Source organism: Gopherus flavomarginatus, chromosome 1, assembly GCF_025201925.1.
Source record: "Gopherus flavomarginatus isolate rGopFla2 chromosome 1, rGopFla2.mat.asm, whole genome shotgun sequence".
In the NCBI taxonomy this organism is placed as follows: Eukaryota; Metazoa; Chordata; order Testudines; family Testudinidae; genus Gopherus; species Gopherus flavomarginatus.
This window is the reverse complement of record NC_066617.1, coordinates 292,576,455-292,601,663: the sequence shown is the minus strand read 5'-3', so window position 1 is coordinate 292,601,663 and position 25,209 is coordinate 292,576,455. Positions and strand designations below refer to the sequence as shown.

Genomic DNA, 25,209 nt, shown 5'->3' with positions numbered 1-25,209 from the left:
TCCCTCCACCTTTTTCCTGTCTCCTTTCCTCCTCACATCTCATCAAAACTACTCCTTTTCAGCTCTCCCAATTCCTAATATTTCCTCCTCTCCTATAACTTCAGTGTCATCTTCTTGCTCTCTGCCTTTGCCCTTACAACTCTTCAACTGTTCTCCACTCTCATTTTCCTCCTCTTTGGAGATCTTTCTCAATACAGGCCCGCCATTCAGCCCGCACTCTCCTCATGCATTCTCTCCTACTTTCATGCTTACATCTTGGGTTCTATTTCCGTAAAACTGATTTGCACTATTCACATTCCCTGTTGTCTCCTTCCATTCTACTGTTCATTCTAACAGAAACAACCTGAGGCAGGGTCTCCCACTGGCCCTCCTTAGGCTGAATGAAACCTGGATCTACACCTTCCACTCTGCATCTGTCATTGGCTTTTGCTTTGAAGGCCTTTCCTTCTCATATTCCTGCAACAGGGCTGTTCTCAAACTGAACCTCTCTCTCCTTTGCCTTTCTTAGGTCCACTCCAACTAGCTGTTTCTCCCTGTCCTTGTGAGTGTTTTTTTACTATTTCCCCATCTTCATATTCCCTAATTTCAGTGCCAGGCACTCAAATACCAAAGTGATGATTATTAGTCATGACAGACACAGTTTATCTCTGATATCACTCTATTGAATCCAATTAAGTTACACCAGGGATGAATCCGGACCCATCTGTTCTTTAGTTTTAAGGTTTCTTAAACTTTGTGGTAAAATAAGCTTCAGCAGATGAAAAAAATAGGTTTATAAAGTTAACAGCATTTTCAAAAGAACTGTTATTCAGCTACCACAGGTTAATTTATGCTTTACAATGTTGACCAGCCAAGCTTACAGCTCCTGATATGCAAATAGTTTCAAATAAGCCTGGGATATGCAAAGCCAACTTGTCTTACCTTTAACATGGCTTCTCCCATCCTCCAACAGCGGTACTACTATAGTGTTGTTCATATTTCCAGGTGATCTCACAGCTGTGTAGACTACAGGTACCGACTGCACCACCACTGGAATGCGGTGCACATGACTCATTTTGTTGGACTGTAAGTTCATGGGGCTTGAAGGTGGTACTGGATGGATTATGTGCAAAAACTGCTGGCCTCCAACACCAGATGCAGAGGCCACAAGAGGGCCTGGAGTTAATACTGATGGCACTGATGCCGCTGAAGATACTGATGTTATTACCGTAGGGGAGGAAGCTGGCCGACTAGAAGAAGAAGAAGTCGAAGTAGAAGAAGGAGAAGAGGCTGATGCTGTCATGGAAACCGGTGAAGATGAGGCTGCTATAGGGGATGACCTGGCTTTGTTTATTGACAAGTCCACTGGTTCAGTTTGTGTTTGGAAATGATCTGTAGATAATGAATCCTCTGGGGGATCTGCCTTCATGTTATTTAACAACAAGGGTACAGCTTCCATGTCTGGATAGTTGTGGACGTTTGGAGACTGTGGGGGGAAAAAAAGGAACATTTTATATTTTTAGTCACTGATATTAAATATTTGGCTAAGACAATTTAAACATTTAATTGATAATGCACATTTAACATGCAGTTCACACTTGGTTCTTAAGGCCACTGGAGATTTGTTTCTGTTCAATGTGGCAGCTCATGGCTGAAGGGGCAAAACATCAAGTATGAGGTGAAAAATATGCGTACTTCATCAGCAATATAAAATCCAACTAATATTTCCACATCATTGAATCGGAACAACATTTCTCTATTGGCTTACCATTAATAGTAGACAGTATTTGATTCCAGATTGCAACACTGCAAAATGACCTGTAAAAAGCAGCTGCTGGGCTTTTTCAGACCTCACTTAATCTAATAAAACTCTTTCATACAAAGATACAATTAGTAACCTTTCTGCGTGTTTCTTCTACATGTAGGTGGCTCAGAATATAGCCTCTTAATCGCTAGCATGCTAGGTATCTCAGAATATCATTGCTGATGAGCTAATAAGAAATGCCCAAAATCCATTGCTTCAGACACACTAAGTATCATACAATCAATAAATCCTCTTCTGGTTTTTTAGAATTAAACTATGTTAGATGTTTTTGTTGAAGGCTTTTCCATTGCCATTTTGAGCAAAAAAACAAATTCCAGGACATCGAGAAGATATAATGTGAAAGAAAAGTGGCAACATTTAAAATAAAGTAAAATAATAATATGAGTAATAATAATAATAATAATAATAATCTGATCATAATGGGAGACCTAACACCTGAAATTCCTAAATATGAATATATGAGATATTCTAAAAGCCCCTGTCCATTCCAGGAAAGGAATATTTTGGGGGTTTGATTGATCATGATCTGAACGGCATTCACCTTCACCTTCTCTCTCCCCCTCAAAAAAATTCAATGGATGAATGACAAACATGCTTAGAGGTATTAGACTTCTGTATGTGGAAAGAGTGAAAAAAATGGGAATGTTTAGTTTAGAGTGGAAATGAATAAAGAGACATAAGATAGGTACATAAAATAATGAATTATATCAAATTGTATAGAGAAGGCTTTCTTTTTATCCTCTCTCTCTCATGGGACATCTAATTAAATTGAATGGCAACAAACTGTAAATTGATTAAGAGAAATACTTCCTTTATACAATACATAATCAACCTGGGGAACTCATTAGTACAAGATGATCTTGACTTTACAAGTTTAGCAGAATTCTAAAGAAGGATTAGGCATTTATATTATACTATACAGTGAAGAGTAAGGTTGGTTTTGTGGCTAAAGTGATGCATTGGGACTAAGCAGGCCTGGGTTCCATTTATGGCTGTGACATATACTTCTTGATTGATTTTAACTTAGCCTCTCGGTGCCTGAGGATAGTAACAATTCTTTCTTTCTTTCTTTCTTTTTTTTTGCCCTCCCCATGCCCCCTTCGCATACTTAAAATGGTAAGATCTTTGGGACAGGGACATCTCTCTCTATATGTGTATATATATATACATATGTATATGTTCCTGTGTATAAATGTACACCCGTGCCAGTTGGGGCCTCCGCATGCTATTACAGTACAAATAATCAAAACAATAATTATATTATATAGCTAATGAGAACATGCACAATTCAATAGATAAGATAATTCTCTACACACTTACAGGATAGAAAATACCATGCTTTAGGGCATACTCGAATCACTGACTAACGTGGTTATAAAGAAATATTCTTAATGAAAAAATTATTCCGTAATTGACCACTGCGTACTCTTGTATCTTCCTTTGAAGCATCATGCACTAGCCATCATCATCTGAACTACGTGGACCACTGGTCTGGGAATTTCTGTGTTGATCTTGCAGTAAGGTGGTAAGCAGTTATAAGAATGGGACAGGGGAAAATGCATCTTTTTGACCATATAATTTACCACCTTGAATCACAGACTCATAGAGTTTTAGATCAGAAGGGACCATCATGATCATCTAGTCTCACCTCCTGTACATTGCAGGCCACAGAATCTCATCCATTCCTGACACTGAACACTTTTTAGAGCTTTCACTTAAAAAAAAATGAAAATTACATACATGATATAGAGTAGATTCGTTGCTACCACAATCATGTCACAGAATTTGGCAAGGTTAATCTCAGAACAGGGCTCTACATTTGATTGTAGTAGTTCTGACTAGTGTTTTGGTACAGCTGGCGTGCTGAGACCCCTGCCTATCATATTGACCAGTACGGTCTCATTGTACTACCCCGCTTGTCTCTACCTGTTATCTCTTGTCTTATACTTAGTCTGTAAATGCCTTTGGGCAGGTATTGTCTTTTTGTTCTGTGTTTATACAGTGCCTCGGACTAATGGAGTCCTAGTTCCTGTCTTTGTCTCCTAGTGCTACAGTAAAACAAATAAGTAACAACAGTAACAAAAATAATGTCCATACAATTATACTGAACTGGCCTTAAACTGTGAAACCGCATTTGAAAACTTAACAAACCTCACAAGGATTTCCCAAAACAGAAATGAAAACCCTCAAAAATCAAGAGGGTTTAACCATGTCTGTACTTCAGTAAATTCAGGATCCCAATAATTCATTTTAGTATGCATTGTAAGAGACAGCAGGATGCATTTGAAGCTGCTGATGCTTTGGAAATTTTGTACGTGAAATTTTGTACGTAAAATAAAAATGGTACAGTCTCAAAAAGTACCCCCTATTTTGTTCAGGTGGATGGGAACACATATCTTTGCACCACTGCTTGACACTGACCTACTTCAGAAAGAATCTACCATTCTGTATGGATCTCTGTCTGTCATGGAGGACATTAAGTGAGATTGCAAAAAGCTGAGATATCAGCTGTTATTCAATTCAAATTTTAAATATTAGATCATCATTATTTCCTGGAAATGTATGGTATGAACAAACATTTTCCACCAAGAAGTACTATTCTAGCCTTAAAAAAGCAGGAACTCTTTGAATGAGAAAATGTATTAACCCACATTTTTAAACAAGGGGAATAGCTGAATTCTCAGCATGTTATTTTTTGGCATCTTCCTAGAAATGTAATTAACTATTGCCTTCCTATCACTGAACAATGAATTTTACAGTTAAATTTAATTAATCTACTCACTTTTTATTCAATAATGCAAACCAGAAGGGTCAGAATACCATTGCTAAAGAGATCAGAGGAAAATGTAGTTCCAACCCTGCCCTTAGTCACCTTTATCACATGAGCTGGTGATGTTGGGGCCTAGCACTGAAAAACTGTTTGATGTCTAGAAAAGACTTTTCCCATACGGCTACACTGCCAAATTGCTGGGTGGATTTTTTTCACCTCCTATCAGGCATCCAGGGAGGTCTGGTTGTGGGGAGCCGGGAGTGTGCACTTAATTGTCACAACTTTGGCAGGTTCCAGTGAAGTTGGTGGGTTCGAAAAGGTCTGATGACAAATCACTGTAACTCAATGGGCTGCTTGGGTCTGACCCAGAGTACAACATGACATGGTGATGAGTGTGCCTCTTTGTCTCACACAGCATTGGCTCTGCTTATCTCATAGCTACAGCCTCCAGCATGGGGATTCCTGGGTATGCCTGATGGTGTAGAGAGGGTATTTCTTTCATACTCACCATCAGGTTTGTAGAGCCTGGAGACTTGGTGCTCAGTTCAAACTGGCACTGGAACAGTCCAGTTGGGTAGTCTGAGGAGTGGGTTCTCATTGGTTAAGGGTTTTTACTAAAGTTACTGCCTCTGCATTTAACAATATTATAGCGAATGTCTCATCTCCCTTTTAAAACTTTAAATCAATACTTCCTATAGTGCTCTGTTTATAAATTTGCCAGTAACAAATACTACCTGGAGCTCTATATGTATCAGTCCACTGCTACTAGATTGGAAAAGAAAGTGAATCTGACACAGCATAAAAACAAAATAAACAAAAACACCCAAAAAGCAAAAACATTATTGTGCATTTCAAGACTATTGTATAAATATGCTGGATGACACCTCATACCAGGCTTTTCATGCCTATCTACACAGAAACAAAGTTCTACTTTGTTGCCTTCCCACTGTTTCCCTGAATTTCACCTTTCCTTGCCATACTTTAGTCTACATTCTAAAGTCCTCTCCCATGCCTACTCCAGTCATATCACAACTCCTTTGAATCTTTTCCTTGGTTCTTGTCTATATCTAAACCAAGGATTGGCAACCTTTGGCACGCAGCCTGCCAGAGTAAGCACCCCGGCAGGCTGGCGCGGTTTGTTTACCTGCTGCGTCCACAGGTTCAGCCAATCACGACTCCCACTGGCCACAGTTTGCTGTCCCAGGCCAATGGGGGCAGCGGGAAGTGGTGCTGACCAAGGGATATGCTGGCCGCTGCTTCCCGCCTCCCTCATTGGCCTGGAACAGCAAGCAGCGGACAGTGGGAACTGCGATCGGCCAAACCCACGGATGCAGGTAAACAAACCAGCCCAGCCTGCCAGGGTGCTTACCCTGGTGGACTGCGTGCCAAAGGTTGCCATGATCTAAACGATGTAGGGCTTATAAATTCTGCACACCAGAGATACCTAACAGATCTAGGGAACCAGCAGAGGCTATAAACTCTGCAGGACCAGAGAGAATCTTGACTTCAGCAACCCTTCTCGGTGCTGTATAACTTACAAGCTTCACAGGTTACTCAGCCCCAATAAGACTGTCTACTGTTGTGAAGTTATTTTGCCCTGCCTGATGGAATTTATAAACTGAACACAGAGCTGTCAGAATCTAAATTCCTCTTGCTCCCTGGCAGTGTTCTCACCAGGACAAACATGTTGTTATAAGTTTCATCAAAAGTCCTTGATGAGGACAATGGAATAAACTAAGTTTAGAATTCATACAATAAACTGGCTTTAAGACAAGAAGTTAAAAAAAACAAATCAGAAAACTTCCAATTCTTTGAATTATCACATATCACAAATGCCTTGTCTGATTACCGTGAAACTGTCCCACGTTATTCTCCACTTGCAGTGGAACTTACATGGGCAGTTTCAGATAAAATTATTTTGTTTTGGCAAAGTTAAAGGAGAGCAAAAATCAAACTTGTCCTGAAAAGCAAGCCACAATCAACCACTGTTGCTTCATCACAATGGGGCTCAGCCCTCTGTGCTGTCAGAATTAGGGTGCGCTTAAGTGCCATAGCTTTCACCTCTGGTTTTCATGCTTGGCAGGCAAGATTTAGGTGACACAGGCATGGTCTACATTATGAGTTTATTTCGAATTTAGCAGCATTAAACCGAATTGATGCCGCACCTGTCCACACAATGAAGCCCTTTATTTCGATATAGAGGGCTCGTAATATCGATATCTGTACTCCTCCCCGACGAGGAGAGTAGCGCTGAAATCGGTACTGCCATTTCGAAATAGGGTTAGTGTGGCCGCAATTCGACGGCATTGGCCTTCGGGACCTATCCCACAGTGCACCATTGTGACTGCTCTGGACAGCAATCTGAACTCAGATGCACTGGCCAGGTAGACAGGAAAAGCCCTGCAAACTTTTGAATTTCATTTCTGTTTGCCCAGCGTGGAGAGTTGGTCAGCACAGGTGACCATGCAGTCCCAGAATCAAAAAAGAGCTCCAGGATGGACCGTACGGGAGATACTGAACCTGATCTCTGTATGGGGAGATGAATCTGTTCTATGAGAATTCCGTTCCAATAGACGAAATGCCAAAACATTTGAAAAAAATCTCCAAGGCTATGATGGACAGAGGCCACAACAGGGACTCAACACAGTGCTGAAACTTAAAAGAGCTGAGACAAGCGTACCAGAAAGCCAAAGAATGAAACGGACGCTCACGGAGGGAGAGGGGACTGATGCCTGTAGCTATCCCACAGTTCCCGCACTCTCCGAAAACCATTTGAATTCTTGGCTGAGTTCCCAAAGCCTGAAGGGTCAAAAACATTGTTGCGGGTGGTTCAGGGTATATGTTATTGCCCCCCTCCCCATTCCCCTGTGAAAGCAAAGGGAAAAAAAATCCTCTCTCACCTTTTTTCAATGTCACCGTATGTCTACTGGATGCTGCTGGCAGACGCGATATTGCAGCGCTACACAGCAGCATCCCGTTCCCTTCCCTTGCCTTGCAGACAGCAGACGGTGCAATATGATTGCTATCCGTCATCGTTGTTCCGTGAGTGCTCCTGGCTGGCCTCGGTGAGGTCGGCCGGAGGCATCTGGGCAAAAATGGGAATAACTCTCAGTCATTCTCTTCTTTAAGCTTTGTCTCCTGGAGATTCAGGCCTGCCCGGAATATCATAGCAGCAGGAGGCTGCATCCCCTCCCCCCTTTGATGTCTAATGAAGATTCAGTCCTGCCTGGAATATCGTAGCAGCTGGAGGCTGACACCCCTCCTCGCTTTGATCTCTGCTTGCAGAGGCAATAAAGTCAGTGTTGTTTCAAATTCATGCATTCTTTATTACTTCATCACACAAATGGAGGGATAACTGCCACGGTAGCCCAGGAGGGGTGTGGCAGAGGGAAGCAAAGGATAGCATTGTTGCAGGGGCATCCCCTAGAATGGCATGCAGCTCATCATTTCTGCAGGATGTCTGGGGCTCTGACCCGGAGCGTCTGTTTGCCTCTCTGGTTCTTTAGTAGGCTTGCCTGATATTCTAGGCAGGACTGACTCTCCCTTTAGACAAAACTTAAAGAAGGGAATGACCCGGGGAGTCATTCCCATTTTTGTCCATGCACCCCCGGTCACCTCACCAAGGTCATCCAGGAGCACCCATGACAGCAACGGACAGTACAATATAACTGGCAACCATCATTGTCAACTTGCAAAGCAGTGGACAGTACAGTATGGCTGGTAACCATCTCTGCTAACCTGCAAAAGGCAAAGGGATGCTGCTGTGTAGCGCTGCAGTACTGCATCTATTAGCAACATACAGTAGACATATGGTGACAGTGAAAAAAGGCTGAACGGGCTCCATGGTTGCCATGCTATGGCATCTGCCCAGGCAATCCAGGGAAAACGGCGCGAAATGATTGTCTGCCATTGCAGACAAGGGAGGGAGGATTGAATGATGACATTTACCCAGAATCACCCGCGACACTGTTTTTGCCCCATCATGCATTGGGATCTCAACTCAGAATTCCAATGGGAGGGGGAGACTGCGGGAACTATGGGATAGCTACCTACAGTCCAATGCTCCGAAAATCGATGCTAGCCTCGGTACATGGACACACACCGCCGAATTAATGTGCTTAGTGTGGCCGCGTGCACTCGACTTTATACAATCTGTTTCTAAAAACCGGTTTCTGTAAAATCGGAATAATCCCGTAGCGTAGACATATCCCAAGAATATCTTACTATGGTTTTCCTAATGCTTCACTTTCAAAACAAAAACATGCTAGATTCCAAATAAAGAAAATGACTTAGCATAGCACAACTAATTCTGCTTTAAGTAACACAATGATATACTTGGAATTCTTGTACAAGAAAAAAATGCATGTAGAAAGATTGGATTTAAGGATGTTTAATCTTATAGCTCAGTTCTCCCTCATTAAAATGGAAAATGTTCCTATTCTTCATGCAGATGAGGGTGGAGATTTATTTAAATGAGTTTCCCAAGCTCGATGCAACTCATTCCATGAAGTAGGCAAGTTTCTCCTCCTCATCCTCTCAGGACTGGCCAAGGCACTCATGGAGTAGGAAAGCTCGAACACACAATCAGTTTACACTGTCTTTTGGCATTCCAAAGAGCCACATAAGTAGAGTTCAGAATAGCGTTATTCCCAACCCCTCACCAACAGCATCTCTTGTGTGCAAAACTTTTTTTGTTTAATTTAATAATTGTATGAATTAACTTTCTTTTAAAAGTAATAAAATAGATATCTTTGAAAAGGCCTTTCCATGATGGGCATGACATTCACAATAGAGATAATGTATTTTACTCAAAAAACTCCAACCAGTCAACCTTCCCACCCCTGAAAAAAAAAAAACACTCTGAAACAAATCAACCTTAAAAAAATTAAAGTAAATTAATAAAATCTAAAAATGTCAAGAACAAAACACCTATCCCATGAAGAGTTTTTACCACCCAAAGACAGTGACTCCATGAAGTCCACTGGAGACTTTGCTAAAGCCACTGATTTTACCTGAAAGGTACCCAGACAGGTATAGAATAAGATACGTAAGTCCAATTCAGACACTCATTTTTGAAAACTTTGTTTAAGTTTTAATATCCTCTAAAACTACCAAGTGAACAGTCTTCTGTGTTTGTTCACTTAAGGCTGCTGCCTCAAGTGTTTTTAGGATGACAGAACAACTCCGTTCAGATTCATTACCTAAATGAACACACAAAGAAAAGCAAAGCCCAGAACACTGTGTCTGTCTTATACTCTTCACTTTTCACTGGCAGAGTAAAATGAAAAATGGTTCACAAAAAGTTAACACAAAACAAAGATCTACATTTTTTCCAACTGCCATTTTAAAATGTAATAGCTAATGGACAGAGAAAATTTTATAATCCTCTTCTCTGGGGCTGATTCACTGTTACCTATGCACTTTGTGCAGTCATTTACAATAGGGAGAATGAATGCAAAATGATGCTAAATGCTACCAAATCCATCACTTTGCACTTGTGTGAATGACTACATAGGGTTCAGGGCAACATAGATTCAGGCCCATTAAGCTCAGAGAGAGCTAAATTTTACTACTACACCTTTAAGAGTGCAACGTTTCTTACCGAATGGTCATATGATCAGATATAATATTCATTTAAATAACGTTGTGCAGGCAAAGATCTAATGTGCTTTACAAATACTATCTGTGAAATAGGTTAATAGTATTATTCCTATTATACAAACATGTAAATTGAGGCACACAAGGCCAAATCATCAGCTGAAGTAAGTGGTCATAACTCCAAGGAGCTATCATGATTTCTACAAACTAAGGATCTGCCCTAAAGGAGTTAAATGAAAATAAATTCAAATACGGATGCTTCAGGTTAGAAACATAAAATCTAAATTATTATTAAATTCTTATAGGTAATTTACACAAAGGAAATTATCCCTGCCCCATAGAGTTTATAATCTAGGACAAGCAACCTGCAAAGGGTGGGAGAGAGGGATATAATTTAAATGTGTACATGTTTTGTAAACATTTTGTATACATTTTAAAAATTAAGTACACATTAATAACCTGGCAATTCTACTTAGTTATCTGGTTGTTGGATTTAGGGTATGTCTACAATGCAATTAAAAACCTGCAGCTGGCCTGTGCCAGCTGACTCAGGCTTGTGGGGCTTGGACTAAGGGTCTGTTTAAGTCAGTGTAGATGTTCAGGCTCAGGATGCAGCCCGATCCTGAATGTCTACAAGCCTGAGTCAGCTGGCACCGACCAGCTGGAAGTGTCTAATTGCACTACAGACGTATCCTAAGTTGTCAAACTAAGTACTAAAGCTTTAAAATTTTGGTCTGAAGTAATTTACCTTAGGTCATATTACAATCATAGGGCTGTGGCAGAACTGAAGTATTATATGTACGGTGTTGTCACCTAAAGACTGCAGATAGATACTGGGCCCCACTGTTCTAGGTTCTGTGTCTGTGTACCCCTAGGAGGCAGAGGTTGGGGTTCCCTGTGCTAGGCGCTGTGCACATTACACTGTACCCTTAGGTGAGTTATTAACTGCGGGATTGAACCCACAACCTCTGGCTCTAAAAGCTAAGAGACTCAGCTCTCTTAGTCAAGGCTACAGCACGTTGATCAACCCAGCCTCTACAGGGGGACCAGAGTGCCATGCTGAGTAAATGGTTATGTACATATATATAACTAAATAAAATGTAATAAAATAAAATTCACTATCCCAAAGAGCTTATTGTCTATTGCATGATAAGAGCCAACAGGTGGAGAAAACACATTCTGGAAGGTCAATGTAACAGTGAAACTAGAATATTAAGCAGTTGCCTCAGCTTAATATTTATATGTTTGATTTCAAAATGGATGCTTTGAGCTCTGAATATTTAGAAATAAAATTGTCACTACTGGTATGGTTCTTGAGCAAAAACCAAACCGAGCACACATGCTGTGTATTGCAAATGGCCCTTGTGTACAACTTTGTTTTTATAAAGCTTGTTTATATAAAGTATATAATGGAGATACTCTAATAGTATTAACACACATACATTATATATATATATATACACACACACATGCAAATATAAAATATAGGCATGTTAATACTATTAGAGTGTTTCCATGACCCTGCCAATTCAGGACTGTTCTTTGTAATACAGCTTTGTTTATATGTACGTAGGACCTACAGAAAAAGATGCAATTTAAAAAGAACCTAGCCAGAGATGGGAAGATTGAGTTTAAAACTAACCATGCATAAACAGGAGGATGACATCAAAATTTCCTGGTATGAATAATTTAAACTAGTTGATAATATTGCTTTTACTTATCCTTATCTTGACTATTCACACTAAGGTATTATTATTAAGGTATTGTATACTAATTGGGCTGTGACACCATACTGTTACAGCAACAGAAAAGAACATATGCCACAGTTACAACATATCTTTGGCAACAGCTCAGACTTGGAGATGGGGGAAGTGGTTAAGAAGGAAAAGCCATCATCTTTCAAATAGCATTAATTTTTAAGCACAAGTTTAACAGTGAACACAAATACATTTCATTTTCAAATTACTTATGTTTAAATAATGTATTTCTAAAGACTGAGTAAGCATTAAAGTTAGTTATTAATTCCACCTCCATTCCCAAGACTCACAGAAGAAGTACCAAAGGACTTCTCCACTGGCACTGAAGAAAGGCTGGTGACTACTTCCTTCCAAAGCCAATGTTACTTACACCATGGGTTGTTTGGCAGATGAAAGATGAAAGTGATACATTTCTTGAATGTGAAGATTCATTCTCTTTGGCATTACTAAGGTCATATCTAAACTAGCAAACTTACAGTGGCATACCTGTGTTGATGCAGCTGTGCCACTGTAAGATCGCTCGTGTAGCTGCTCTATGCTGACTGGAGAGAGCTCTTCTGTTGATATACTTAAACCACCTCCAATGAGCAATGGTAGTTATGTCAGTGGGGGAACTCGTCTGCTGACATAGCACTGTCCACACTGGCGCTTCTCTCACTGTATCTATGTGGCTCAGAGGGGTGGGTTTTTCACACCGCTGAGTGACATAAGTTATATACTGAGAAAAGTGCTAGTGTAGTCATAGCCTAACTCTATCTGCTGTCATTGATCCTTTCCTCAAACCTGAATCAATAATGTATTTAAAAAGCTAGATGTTCAGCACAGATGTATAATTTATATTTTAACAATATTATTAAATTGCTCCATTAAAGGGAGAAACTGAGAGAAATTCAATGCATGGCACAGTAATTTATAGGTAAGGTATAAGGTAATACTTCAAGAGAAACAAGAACCTAAAAAAGGCATAAAACAATAATGGTGTTTGGCCTAGTCTAGAATATTGCTTATGAACAGTACACAAAGCATATTTATAATATATTTCTGGACCCTGTACCTATACTTCAATTTCAGGATAAAAGATAAAAACTTATAAATAAATGGCAGAAAATATCATAGAATCATACCAATTATTTCAGTGGGACTATTTGCGTAAGTAAGTACTACTGGAGGGGTCGGCAACCTCTGGCATGCGGCTCGCCAGGGTAAGCACCCGGCCAGTGTGTTTACCAGCCGCGTCCGCAAGTTTGGCCAATCACAGCTCCCATTGGCCGCGGTTCGCCATCCCAGGCCAATATGGATGGCGGGAAGCCACGGCCAACACATCCCTCAGCCCGCACTGCTTCCCGCAGCCCCCATTGGCCTAGGACAGCGTACCGCGGCCAGTCGGAGCCATGATCGGCTGAACCTGCTGACGTGGCAGGTAAACAAACTGGCCCGGCCCTCCAGGTGCTTACCTTGGCGAGTCGTGTGCCAGGGGTTGCTGACCCCTGTACTACTGACATGAATGAAAGCTGCAAGGCTGAACAGTTAGATCTTTTAATATTTCCTCATTACTCAATGCCTCCAGATTCTGATCACTTTTGTTGTTCTTTTCCGAACTTCCTCCAACCTGTCTATATCTGTCTGCTACTGCAGTGCCCATAAATGACAATAATATTCAATGTGAAGTTTTAGTTGTGCTATATAGAAGGAGAACAATTACCTCTTGGCTATTTTGTAATGACTCTGTAGGTAGTCCAAAACTTTGTGTTGCTGGGTTTTTTTTGACCACTGGAAACTTATGTGTTCCAGTCTATTTCCATCTTAACATCTCTTTCAGCATTACTGCTTTCCAAGTTTCTCTTTCCAATTATATATAGATATGTTTCAATTTATTTTCCACCAGGTATATTCATTTTTCCAAGCTTAATCTGAGCCTATTATTTACTGCCCTTAATTCTAAACTCTCCAAGTTCCTTTTTATTTTTCAGACCTTAATGATATTTGCAAAATCACACAATTTAGAACATTTCTGAATCTCAAAATGTTCTTTATCTTCCGCGAAAGATAAATAAATATGCAATAAATATGTTAGACAGTAGTGAACCTAATGTTGATCCTTGGGGCACCTCACCAGAACCTTCCACAGTATCATACAGTGTTATTTATCGTTACCTTTATTTGAAATGTCCAGACATTTTTCAGTCCACATGAAAATGTTCCTAGACCAATCAATGCAAATTAATTCTGATGGCAAGACTTCATGATGCCTTCGTATCAAGTGGCATACTGAACTCCAAATAGGTTTCAGAGTAGCAGCCGTGTTAGTCTGTATCCGCAAAAAGAACAAGAGTACTTGTGGCACCTTAGAGACTAACAAATTTATTTCAGCATGAACTTTCGTACAGGCAGGGCTGGTTGCAGCACCTACCATTAAGGTTGTTCAACATTTCCCATTATATTATTTTTTATTATTTGTGTTACTGTAACACCTAGAAGCTCCAGTCCTGGACCAGGACCCCATTAGATGAGGCTGAAATTTTCTAGGCTGCATTGTCTGCCTCTGGCTGAAATTTATGGGAAAATTTCATCCAAAATTGGTGAGTCATATCTGAGAATGAGGCTATTGAAAAATATCTTGCTCTGTCTGTTAAAAAAATTCTGGAAACTTTTACTTTGAGAAGCTCTGGAACTTCCATGATTTGGAGCAGGGACTTGACATTTGGCAGAATGATAGCCTTTGTGTCAAGCATGTGCCCTCAGAACTTCCCATGAAAATCTGCCCAGTTCTGGGAAGTAAGCAATATCTTGTGATTGAGCTTCACAGAATAGTTTCTAAAAACTCTGTTGTATTTCATATAATGCAACCAGTTCATTGTGTGACCTGAGAAAAGTCTCTTTGCCTCAGTTTTCATTCAGTAAAACAATATCAATAATATTCATCTACATTAAACATTATATGATTAATCCCCATGAGTCTCCTTTTAAGTAGGTAAAGGCATATTAGCCCCATTTCACAGCTGGGAAATCTGAGGAAAAGAATTTTAAGGAGTTTTCCCAAGACCACAGAGCGGATAAGTGTCAGAGCCAGAATCAGAACTCCTCAGTTCTTTGTTCAATGCTCTTATCATAAGACCATGCTTCTATTCTCTATTTTTTCCAGTTTTCTTTTTGAGTAGTCAGTTCAATAAATACAATCTAAAACAAAAAATCAAAACTCATAATACATATTTTAATATTAGAATCTGATTCTACATAATTGTAATCTAATTTTGATTGTATGCAAATATCGCATTTATAATCTATGGTAGTCAGCAGTGAGTTCTTGTTTCTTAGCATTTTCACTGCAAACTATAATATTCAGCTAAGCAACTGAACTAAAATTATCCTAAATATACATGTTTTAAAATATATCTTTAAAATATCCATTTAGATTACTGGGTGTGTTACAACAGAGAGGACTAAAGCAGTTTGAGTCATTTATTTGTTTGTTTTCCTTAGAACAGAGTGACAGGGAACTCAAATAATCACCATAATGCTAGTCATGGATGAGTTTTGTTTCAGAGGATTGCTTTTAAGACAGGAAACATCACTTTAAAAGAAGCTCCTATCAACAACAGTTCAACAACTTCTCATTTCCTAACCCTACCTTAGCCCACTGACCAGCTTCCAAGTAAATCAGATTTCCTAAAATTTATTTAAACTTCTCCAAAGAACTTTTCAATAACAGAGCTTTACACATAAATAACAGATAAGCTGTCCAAAATTATAAGGGATATAAGATGATTGTCTGATTGCATTCTGTGGCATGAAAGTGTTAACTTAGTAGTTGGTTCTTTTATACTCCTACATGGTAACATGCCAGACGACTGCTTAGCACCTGATCCAAAGCACATTGAAGATAGGAAAGGCTTTGGAACAGACCCACACATATCTTCTGCAAACATGGGGATATTGAAAAAAAAAAAGAGTTTAAACTTTGTTTGCTTTTGATCTTCAATAAATATTCTATAAAATATTTATTCAGTTATTTAACAAAATATTTGAGAAATAGATCCTATATTCTGAGAAATGTGTATATATATATACTGTCCATGTATAGTGCTAGGGCACAATGAAATACAGGTAAGTACTTTTGCTTGCATGATTAGTATCTTGAGCTATTTACTAACTACTGCACATAGAAGAGCAGTACTTCTGCAGCTTTACTGCAGTCATTCACCACACCCTAACCAAAATACTTTGCAGTATCATGTAATAGGTCAGAGAAAACGGGGCTTTTTATTCAGTGTTTATGCCATTTCTAGGAAACTAGGGCCAGACGGTCACAAAAGCCAACGTTCTCACATATGCATCAGCTGCAGCTCCCATTAAGGGCCCTAAATGTGAGCAGCTGAACTCTTTCAAAAGTTTGGCCATTAAATGTTTAAGGAACATTCAAGTGTCAGATGTAAGAGTTGGTCCAAACTTGCAGCTCTGCTGCTTTACTTACCTGTCTTGAGAGGTACCATGTTATGCTAAAAGCCTTGATATGTTTGTTTAGTCCTCTTGAATATAATGTAGCTTCAAAAGAAGCAGAAAAGGCCAGTAAGTTTTATTATTATTTTAATTAATTATTATTATTATAGGGACAAAAAAAATCAAGACAAGCACATCAAATAGATCCGTCTCTGGACAGATTTAAGTGTGAGTCCCCTGGGGTACAGCTACTGCTAGTCTTGTTGGCATGTGGTTCCTGTTCCTAAGCTACTTTACAGCACAAATTAGTATAGGCACATCAGACTATATTGCACATTAAATGGAAGAATTCATGCTTAGTTCTCCCCCCCCCCGAGCTAAAATTAGTATCTTTAGTTTTAGTATATATGTAACTTGGAAGCCTGAATGTGATAAAACTAAAAGCTGTGGATTACAGCTGTTTTACAAATGATTTGCTGTCTCATGAATTTGATTCAATAAGGCCATGGCTACACTGGCACTTTACAGCGCTGCAACTTTCGCGCTCACGGGTGTGAAAAAACACCCCCCTGAGCGCTGCAAGATACAGCGCTGTAAAGCCTCAGTGTAATCAATGCCGCAGCGCTGGGAGCGCGGCTCCCAGCGCTGCAAGCTACACCCATAAGGGATGTGGTTTACATGCAGTGCTGGGAGAGCTCTCTCCCAGCGCTGGCGCTCTGACTACACTCACACTTCAAAGCGTTGCTGCGGCAGCGCTGCCGCGGCAGCGCTGCCGCGGCAGCGCTTTGAAATTTCAACTGTAGCCAAACCCAAGTCGAGCTCTTTATATTCTAACGAAACAGAGTAAGACTGCTGCTGACAAAAATAGCAGGCAAGGCTATGACTCCCCGGTGTTGCCACCTGAGGCAGGGCCACATGCAGATTGTGTCTATTAAGTCTTGCATGCATTTGAGAATTCTGATGTGATAATCACCGTTTGTTCCCTATATCTTCACTGTAACACATCTCACAACAATACACAAATGTGTTCCCAATGGTGCACCGCCGTATGACTGTTTCGATTACACTTGATTTCAAACCAGACTAATCGCCATCTCCCTCCCTGTAAATTTCCACCAGCACAACAACAATGCGGATAGGAATTGCTTCCCAATGGTGCAAACAGCCCTCCTAATATCATTCCACAGCATTGCTTGCTGCTTAGATGGTTCATCTGGTCTACTTTCTGCACTCCACTGCACAGGAGCAAATTCAATAGGTGCCGCTTATCTGCACAAACAGTGGTGGACACAGTGAGGAGCTCATTTGTGTTATTTCCCAAGCAATCTATTTAGGAACACAGGAACTGCCATACCAGCAAAGAGCTGTGGTACATTAGAGTTCTGTCTCCAGCAGTGACCAGTTTCAGAGAAAGGTCAAAAGGGAGAAGGAGAGGAAGAGGAATGGCTCAGTGGTTTGAGCATTGCCCTGCTAAACCCAGGGTTATGAGTTCAATCCTTGAGGGGGGCCACTTAGGGATCTGGGGCAAAATCAGTACTTGGTCCTACTAGTGAAGGCAGGGGACTGGGCTCAATGACCTTTCAGGGTCCCTTCCAGTTCTAGGAGATAGGATATCTCCATTAATTATTTTTTTTATTTAACCACAAAATGGACAATTATGGTATAATCTCACTGTAGGGGAAATTTCATCCTAATCCTATTAGTTAAAAGTTAGCTTTTACACTGAGGCATGGAGGGTTTGTCTCTTCCTAACTTGAGGATTTAAAAAAAAATGTAACTGTGGATGCTCTCATTCATATGAATATCATATCTTCTTGCATCCTGGCAAGCTCTTGGCTTCAGTAACATGTAGCAATGAAATTCAGAGGCTAATTGTGCATGGTTGAACAAAAAAGTATTTTCTTCTATTTGTTTTAGTTTTGCTGCCTTTCACGTTCCTTTATTATCCCCTTATTATTGTAGTATGAGAAAAAGAAAACATGAATACTTTATTTTGTACATCTCTATCATATCCCTTCTTACTCATCTCCTCTCTCACTAAACAATACTGATCTTCTCCCTGTCTCTTCAGAGCAAAGCCTTTCCATTTCTCCAATCATTTTCATCACCCATCTCTATATCTTTTATGAGATACAATGGTCAGAATTGATTGCAGTATAGCAGCTGATTGATATCTTTGTCTCCAGAAATTTTCAGTACTATGTTCAGCAGCTACTGATTTTGTAACCCATGCTTGAAGTGTGGCTCTCTGTCCTCCTCTAATGGCTGGATTAAACAGTTTTGTACGAATCTACTGTTGACTTCAAGCTAACAGACCTGAGTCTCTGAGCCTCTATTGTTTGAGCTAATACTTCTAAAGCCAGGTAGATGGGGTTCACTCCTCACTTCTGACGATCCAACAAAGGACCACAACTTCATACTGTTTCAGGCGATAGCATGTCTCAGGGGTCACCTCCCTATGGCCTTGGCAACACTGGAGAGTTGCAGCGCTGGTGGTGGCTTTACAGCGCTGCAACTTACTCACCATCCACACTTGCAAGGCACATATAGCGCTGTATCTCCCTGGCTACAGCACTGCATGTACTCCACCTCTGCCTGGGGAATAACAATTGCAGCGCTGGTGATGCAGCGCTGCTCCGTCAGTGTGGCCACCAAAAGGGCTGTTATTGGCCTCCAGAGGTATCCCAGAATGCCTGCTCAGCTACTCTGCTCATCAGTTCAAACTCTACTGCCCTGGCCTCAGGTGACCCCGCCCTTTAAATGCCCTGGGAATTTTAAAAATCCCCTTCCTGTTTGCTCAGCCAGGTGTGGAGTGCAATCAGTGAATCTTTCCAGGTGACCATGCCTCCACGCACCAAACGAGCCCCAGCATGGAGCAATGGCGAGTTGCTGGACCTCATCAGTGTTTGCGGGGAGGAAGCTGTGCAGTCCCAGCTGCGCTCCAGCCGTAGGAATTATGATACCTATGGGCAGATATCAAGGACCATGCTGGAAAGGGGCCATGACCGGGACGCGGTGCAGTGCAGGATTAAAGTGAAGGAGCTGAGGAGTGCCTATTGCAAAGCCTGTGAGGGAAACTGCCGCTCTGGTGCTGCCCCCACGACCTGCCGTTTTTACAAAGAGCTGGACGCGATACTTGGGGGTGACCCCACCGCCAATCCAAAGACCACGATGGACACTTCAGAGTGGAGGGCGAGGTAGAGGCGGAGGAGGAGGAGGGGGAGGAGGAAACTGAGAGTGAGGGTACTGGGATAGGGGGAGACACCCTGGAGGCCCAGGAGGCATGCAGCCAGGAGCTCTTCTCAAGCCAGGAGGAAGGTAGCCAGTCGCAGCAGCCGGTACTTGGTGAAGGACAAGCAGAGGAGTGGGTTCCCGGTAAGCGGCTTTTATTTTCAGGATGGAAATGTTTCGGGAATGGAGGGAGGGTTAGGGCTGCATGCATGCATGCCTAGATGTGTAACAGCCCACTGATGTGGTCTATCACGTTGCGGTAATCGGCCTCAGTAATCTCTTCAAAAATTGCAGCCAGAGTGTGGGCAATGCGCTTGCGCAAGTTTATAGGGAGAGCCACTGTGGTCCTTGTCCCAGTCAGGATAACGCGTCCGTGCCACTGTGCCGCGAGGGGTGGGGGGACCATTGCTGCACACAGGCAAGCTGCTTAGGGGCCAGGGCGGAATCCGCATTGCTGTAGAAGACCCTCCTGCTCTTCCCAGGTGACCTGCAGCAGCGAGATATCTTCCAGGATTAACTCCTGTCGAAAATGTTGGGAGAGTGTTCACTGTAGGTGCCCCCTGCAGCAGTTTGCTTTCCCCAACGCACAGAAACCCCAGTACAGCCCTGAAGCAATCATCCCCCCTTCCCAGGTGACCCACAGCAGTGAGTTATCTTCCAGGATTAACTCTTGTGGAAAATGTTGGGAGCGTGTTCACTGAAGGTGCCCCCTGCAGCAGTTTGCTTTCTCCAAAGCACAGAAACCCCAGTACTGCCCTGAAGCAATCATTCCCCCTTCCCAGGTGACCCACAGCAGCGAGATAGCTTCCAGCATTAACTCCTGTGGAAAATGTTGGGAGAGCGTTCACTCTAGGTGCCCCCTGCAGCAGTTTGCTTTCCCCAATGCACAGAAACCCCTGCACAGCCCTGAAGCAATCAGTCCACCTTACTCACCATTTCGGGGCTCCTGTGGGTTATGTGCGTTCTCTTTGGTATGGGAAAATTATGATAAAGTGAAGACTGTAAACTCCTTCACTGTCTGGGAATAACTGTCTGAGATATAAACAATGCTGCCTCTGTTAATTGTTGCCCTTTTTTCCTTTCCACAAGCGACCTTGAATTCTCAGCTGCCCGTGTTAACATCAGCTCAAAGACTCCAAAACCTGCGGAAGAAGCCGTGAAAAAGCAAAGACGACCTGCTGCAAACAGTTATGGATCACTCTGCCAGAGAGAATAAAAAACCGCAGGACTGGAGGGAAAGGGAAAGCAGGATCTGCCAGAGAAACGCAGCGGCCAGGAAGAAAAGCACAAAACAGCTGATAAGCATCCTGGTGCACCAAGCAGACTCCATCCAGGCACTTGTAGCCATGCAGGCAGAGCACTACCGCACCGCCCCACCCCCGTCCCAAAGCTCTTTCCCTTGTGCCCCAAAGTCAGCTCCAAACCCCCTTCCCCAGCATCCAGGTTCTTACCTCCACCAGCTGCCTCCAACACCTGTACGTTCACCAACCAGCCCTGAGAACTATGACCCTTACCCTCTGCACTCAACCCCCATCACCATGCAGTACAGGCATCCTGAAGTGCAGCAGTCATTGCACAACACTCCAGACAGGACATATTCAAACCTGTGACTGTACAGTTCCCCACCACACTCCTCTGCCCTTTTAGGTTCCCAAAATGTTGTGTGTCTGTCAATAAAGTTATTTTCTTTTCAATAAATGAATTCTTGGTTTTGAAAACAGTCTTTATTATTGCAGAAAGTCAAAGATACCTTAGCCCAGGAAAGAAACAGGCACTGCAAATCAGCTTAGGAAAAACAGATTCCTGCTAACATTGTAACCACTGCACTTCACTCCCGTGCAAGGCACCAAACATTACTGTTGGTTTTCAGCCTCAAAATCATCCCTCAAGGCATCTCTGATCCTTGAAGACCTGTGCTGAGCCTCTCTAGTAGACCTGCTCTCTGGCTGTGCAAATTCAGCCTCCAGGCGTTGAACCTCAGAGGTCCATGCCTGACTGAATGTTTCACCCTTCCCTTCATAAATATTATGGAGGGTACAGCAAGCGGATATAACCGCAGGGATGCTGCTTTCCCCCAAGTCTAGCTTCCCATACAGAGATGGCCAGCGCCCTTTTAAACGGCCAAAGCACACTCCACAGTCATTCGGTACTGGCTCAGCCTGTAGTTGAACCGGTCCTTGCTCCTGTCAAGCTTCCCTGTATATGTTTTCATGAGCCAAGGCATTAACGGGTAAGCGGGGTCTCCAAGGATCACAATGGGCATTTCAACGTCCCCTACTGTGATCTTCCGGTCTGGGAAAAAAGTCCCGGTCTGCAGCTTCCTGAACAGGCCAGTGTTCCGAAAGATGCGTGCATCATGCACCTTTCCAGGCCAGCCTGTGTTAATGTCAATGAAACGCCCACAGTGATCCACAAGCGCCTGCAGAACCATAGAGAAATACCCCTTCCGATTAATGTACTCGGATGCTAGGTGGGGTGGTGCTAGAATAGGAATATGCGTCCCATCTATTGCCCCTCCACAGTTAGGGAAACCCATTTGTGAAAAGCCATCCACAATGTCCTGCACGCCCCCCAGAGTCACGGTTCTTCTTCGCAGGATGCGATTAATGGCCTAGCAAACTTGCATCAAAATTACTCCAATGGTCGACTTTCCCACTCCAAACTGGTTCCCGACAGATCAGTAGCTGTCTGGAGTTGCCAGCTTCCAGATTGCAATAGCCACCCGCTTCTCCACCCGCAAGGCAGCTCTCAATCTCGTGTCCTTGCGCCGCAGGGTGGGGGTGAGCTCCTCACACAGTCCCATGAAAGTGGCTTTTCTCATCCGAAAGTTCTGCAGCCACTGCTAGTCATCCGAGACTTCCATGACAATGTGATCCCACCACTCAGTGCTTGTTTCCCGAGCCCAAAAGCGGTGTTCCATGGTGCTGAGCATTTCTGTGCAAGTCACAAGCAATGTCATGTCATACGCCTCAGGCGACTCGCAATCATCGTCGGACTCCTCATCACTTTGACGCTTAAGGAATAGCTCAACTGCCAAACGTGATGTGCTGGCAAGGCTCGACGGCATACTCCTTAGCAGTTCGGGCTCCATTTCCCACAGAAATTGCGCTGCACAGAAACCGTTGGGAGAGTCACAATGGCGCCAAACGTGGACGGAAAAACAGGGACTGCTGGGATGTAAAGCGATGCATCACGGGGCATTGGGACAGGAAGCAGAATGATCCGCACCCTTCTGTCCCCTTCCCACAACCCACGGCATCAAAATGGGACGAGGTGCTCTGTGGGATAGCTGCCCATAATGCACCACTCCCAACTGTGCTGCAAATGCTGCAAATGTGGTCACACTGCAGCACTGGTAGCTGTCAGTGTGGCCACACTCCAGCGCTTTCCCTATACAGCTGTACGAAGACAGCTGTAACTCCCAGTGCTTCAGACCTCCAAGTGTAGCCAAGGCCTATGAGTGTAGTTCCAACTGGACTGAAGCAGAAGTGCTGGTGAATGTGAGCCTGATCCTGCTTCTACTGAAGCCAGTGGATAAATTCCCATTTTCTTCAATGCATACAAGATAAGGACCCATCTGAGGAGAGGAGGAGGTCTAGAGCCAACTGAGTTCAGTCAGAAGGAACACTTGAGTATAACCAAGTGACGGAGTGTCTAGCTGAAAGGGAGTGACAAGCTGTGAAAAGATTGTTTGTAATCCCTAACAAGACCTTAAACAGAATGGTTCATAGTTTAAATACACTCTGATGGTGTTCGCAGACAGAAGATGTACATCATCATATTACGTGGTAACAAGGTATTTGAAATACAAAGGCCTTTTCTTGGATTTCAATAAGTGATTCTGAAAAAAACGTATTCCAGCTCAAATCAAATGATTTTGCAGCTTTAAACTGTAATTTATATTCAACTAATAACTAATCCAGTTCCTGCATGGAATATAATAGATAGCTTTATATTAGAATGTGATGGTGGGTTTATCAAATTTCTCCTTCCTTCCTTATTAATAAAATGACTTTCCCACATAGAAAGTAGAGCAATGGTGCCATTTTATTGGCCAAGGTTTATAACTTAGCTGGACGTTACTATTTTATTAAATTTAAAATCAATTAACATTCATAAAAAAATCTCATTATCTGGACTCTACAAATCTAGTAACCAAATTCAGTGCTAGCCTAATGTCGCAACCCTAAACTTATGCTCAAACATGGCGTCTGTATGGCCAATTGTCGGTCAAGGGGTCACATTGGTGCCGTGTGCTACCCTCTGGTGCGGTGTGCAACTTTATAGTGCCATATGCCTATTCTCGAACCTTCTGTCTGGTCAATTGTGGGTCAAGTTAGTGCTATGTGCAAAAAAGTAGGGTGTCGTGTGCAAAAGAGTAGTGTGCCGGGCACAGATCCTGTTTCCATGGAGGGTACCAGCTCAGAACCTGGAAGGCAAAGGAGCTAGGGACCAATCAGACGCTGACACGAGTAAGAGTCTTCAAATAAAACTATGTCTCGCGCCAAAAACAGCAGGAGTAACCGCATGTTAGCTGATAGGCCTGATCACCCTTTCAGCCAGGGTCTCCTCCGGATTTTGCCGGCTCGTGTCATGTCGTTTCGTTTTGTTTTTTGGATTATTTCCCATCAATTCGTCATGCCCTCGGTGTCTGTACTGCTGGTTAGCTGCGCTTGGAGTGTGGTATGTGCATTTTAATTTCTGTAAATACTCTGTTTGCTTAGCCTCTTTCTTCTTTTTTCCCTTCCCTTACTCAGTGCAAAGTTGAGTATACAGTATATGAGAGCCAAATTGTTGTATTAATTGCTATTGCGGTTGGTTGGTGTATTTTACAATATTCGGTTAATGCACAAACAGTTTACTCAGTTTTGTGTATCTGCTTTGGATTTTAGTGAGCAGTTGATCATAAATCGTTTGATTTCTTGTTGTTGGATATAAATAGACTGTTTCAAGTTGTGTATGGTTTTATTCTGACAGTACTTCTAGTTGATAAATTACCCTTCCCTGGCCCAAGTTGTAACTTATCCCCGCTAATAAAGAGCCACGTGGTTTGAAATTTCAATCCGTCACGTTTTGATTTTCCTCTCTCAATCAAATACTCACTCGAACCTGCATTGGTCTCGGACACCTAAGTGGATGCAACTCTAGTAAAGTAAATAGAAATGCACCATCCTTGGTTAGTAGTCTGTTTTGCACAGTGGAGTCTAACTTTATGAAGTGAGAGCGTAACATTTTCTATAATTTGCTTATATTCTAAAGGCCAGATTCTCCAGGCTACCTGAGCTCAGTGAAAGATCAAAGGGGGGGGTGATGCGGGGGCGGGGGGAAATGCCTAAAAAGCTGTTCTAATGTTTGCTACTGTCCTTGGCCCTCAGGGGTTATCAACCAAGTGTAGGTGTACCACTGACACATCCCCTGCAACGTGTGCTGAGAGAGGCATTACCAAGACATTGTGGTGGCTCAGTTCCATGCGATGATTCCCTAAACAGGGAATGGATCTTCAAATACACCTCTATCCCAATATAACACAACCCGATATAACACGAATTCGGATATAACGTGGTAAATAAAGGAGAGCGTTATATCGGGGTACAGGTGTAGTTGGTTAAGAC

At 42.3% G+C, this 25,209-nt stretch overlaps 1 protein-coding gene across 4 annotated transcripts in view; it reads right to left on the bottom strand.

Annotated features, from left to right (window-relative positions):
• KLF12 (KLF transcription factor 12) overlaps positions 1-25,209 on the bottom strand; it is a 367,145-nt gene that overhangs the window by 133,125 nt on the left and 208,811 nt on the right. For all 4 annotated transcript variants that reach the window (XM_050950134.1, XM_050950124.1, XM_050950116.1 and 1 more), the window contains exon 4: positions 922-1,465. In XM_050950134.1, coding sequence (XP_050806091.1) covers positions 922-1,465 — 544 coding nt within the window. The remainder of the gene's footprint in view (positions 1-921; positions 1,466-25,209) is intronic.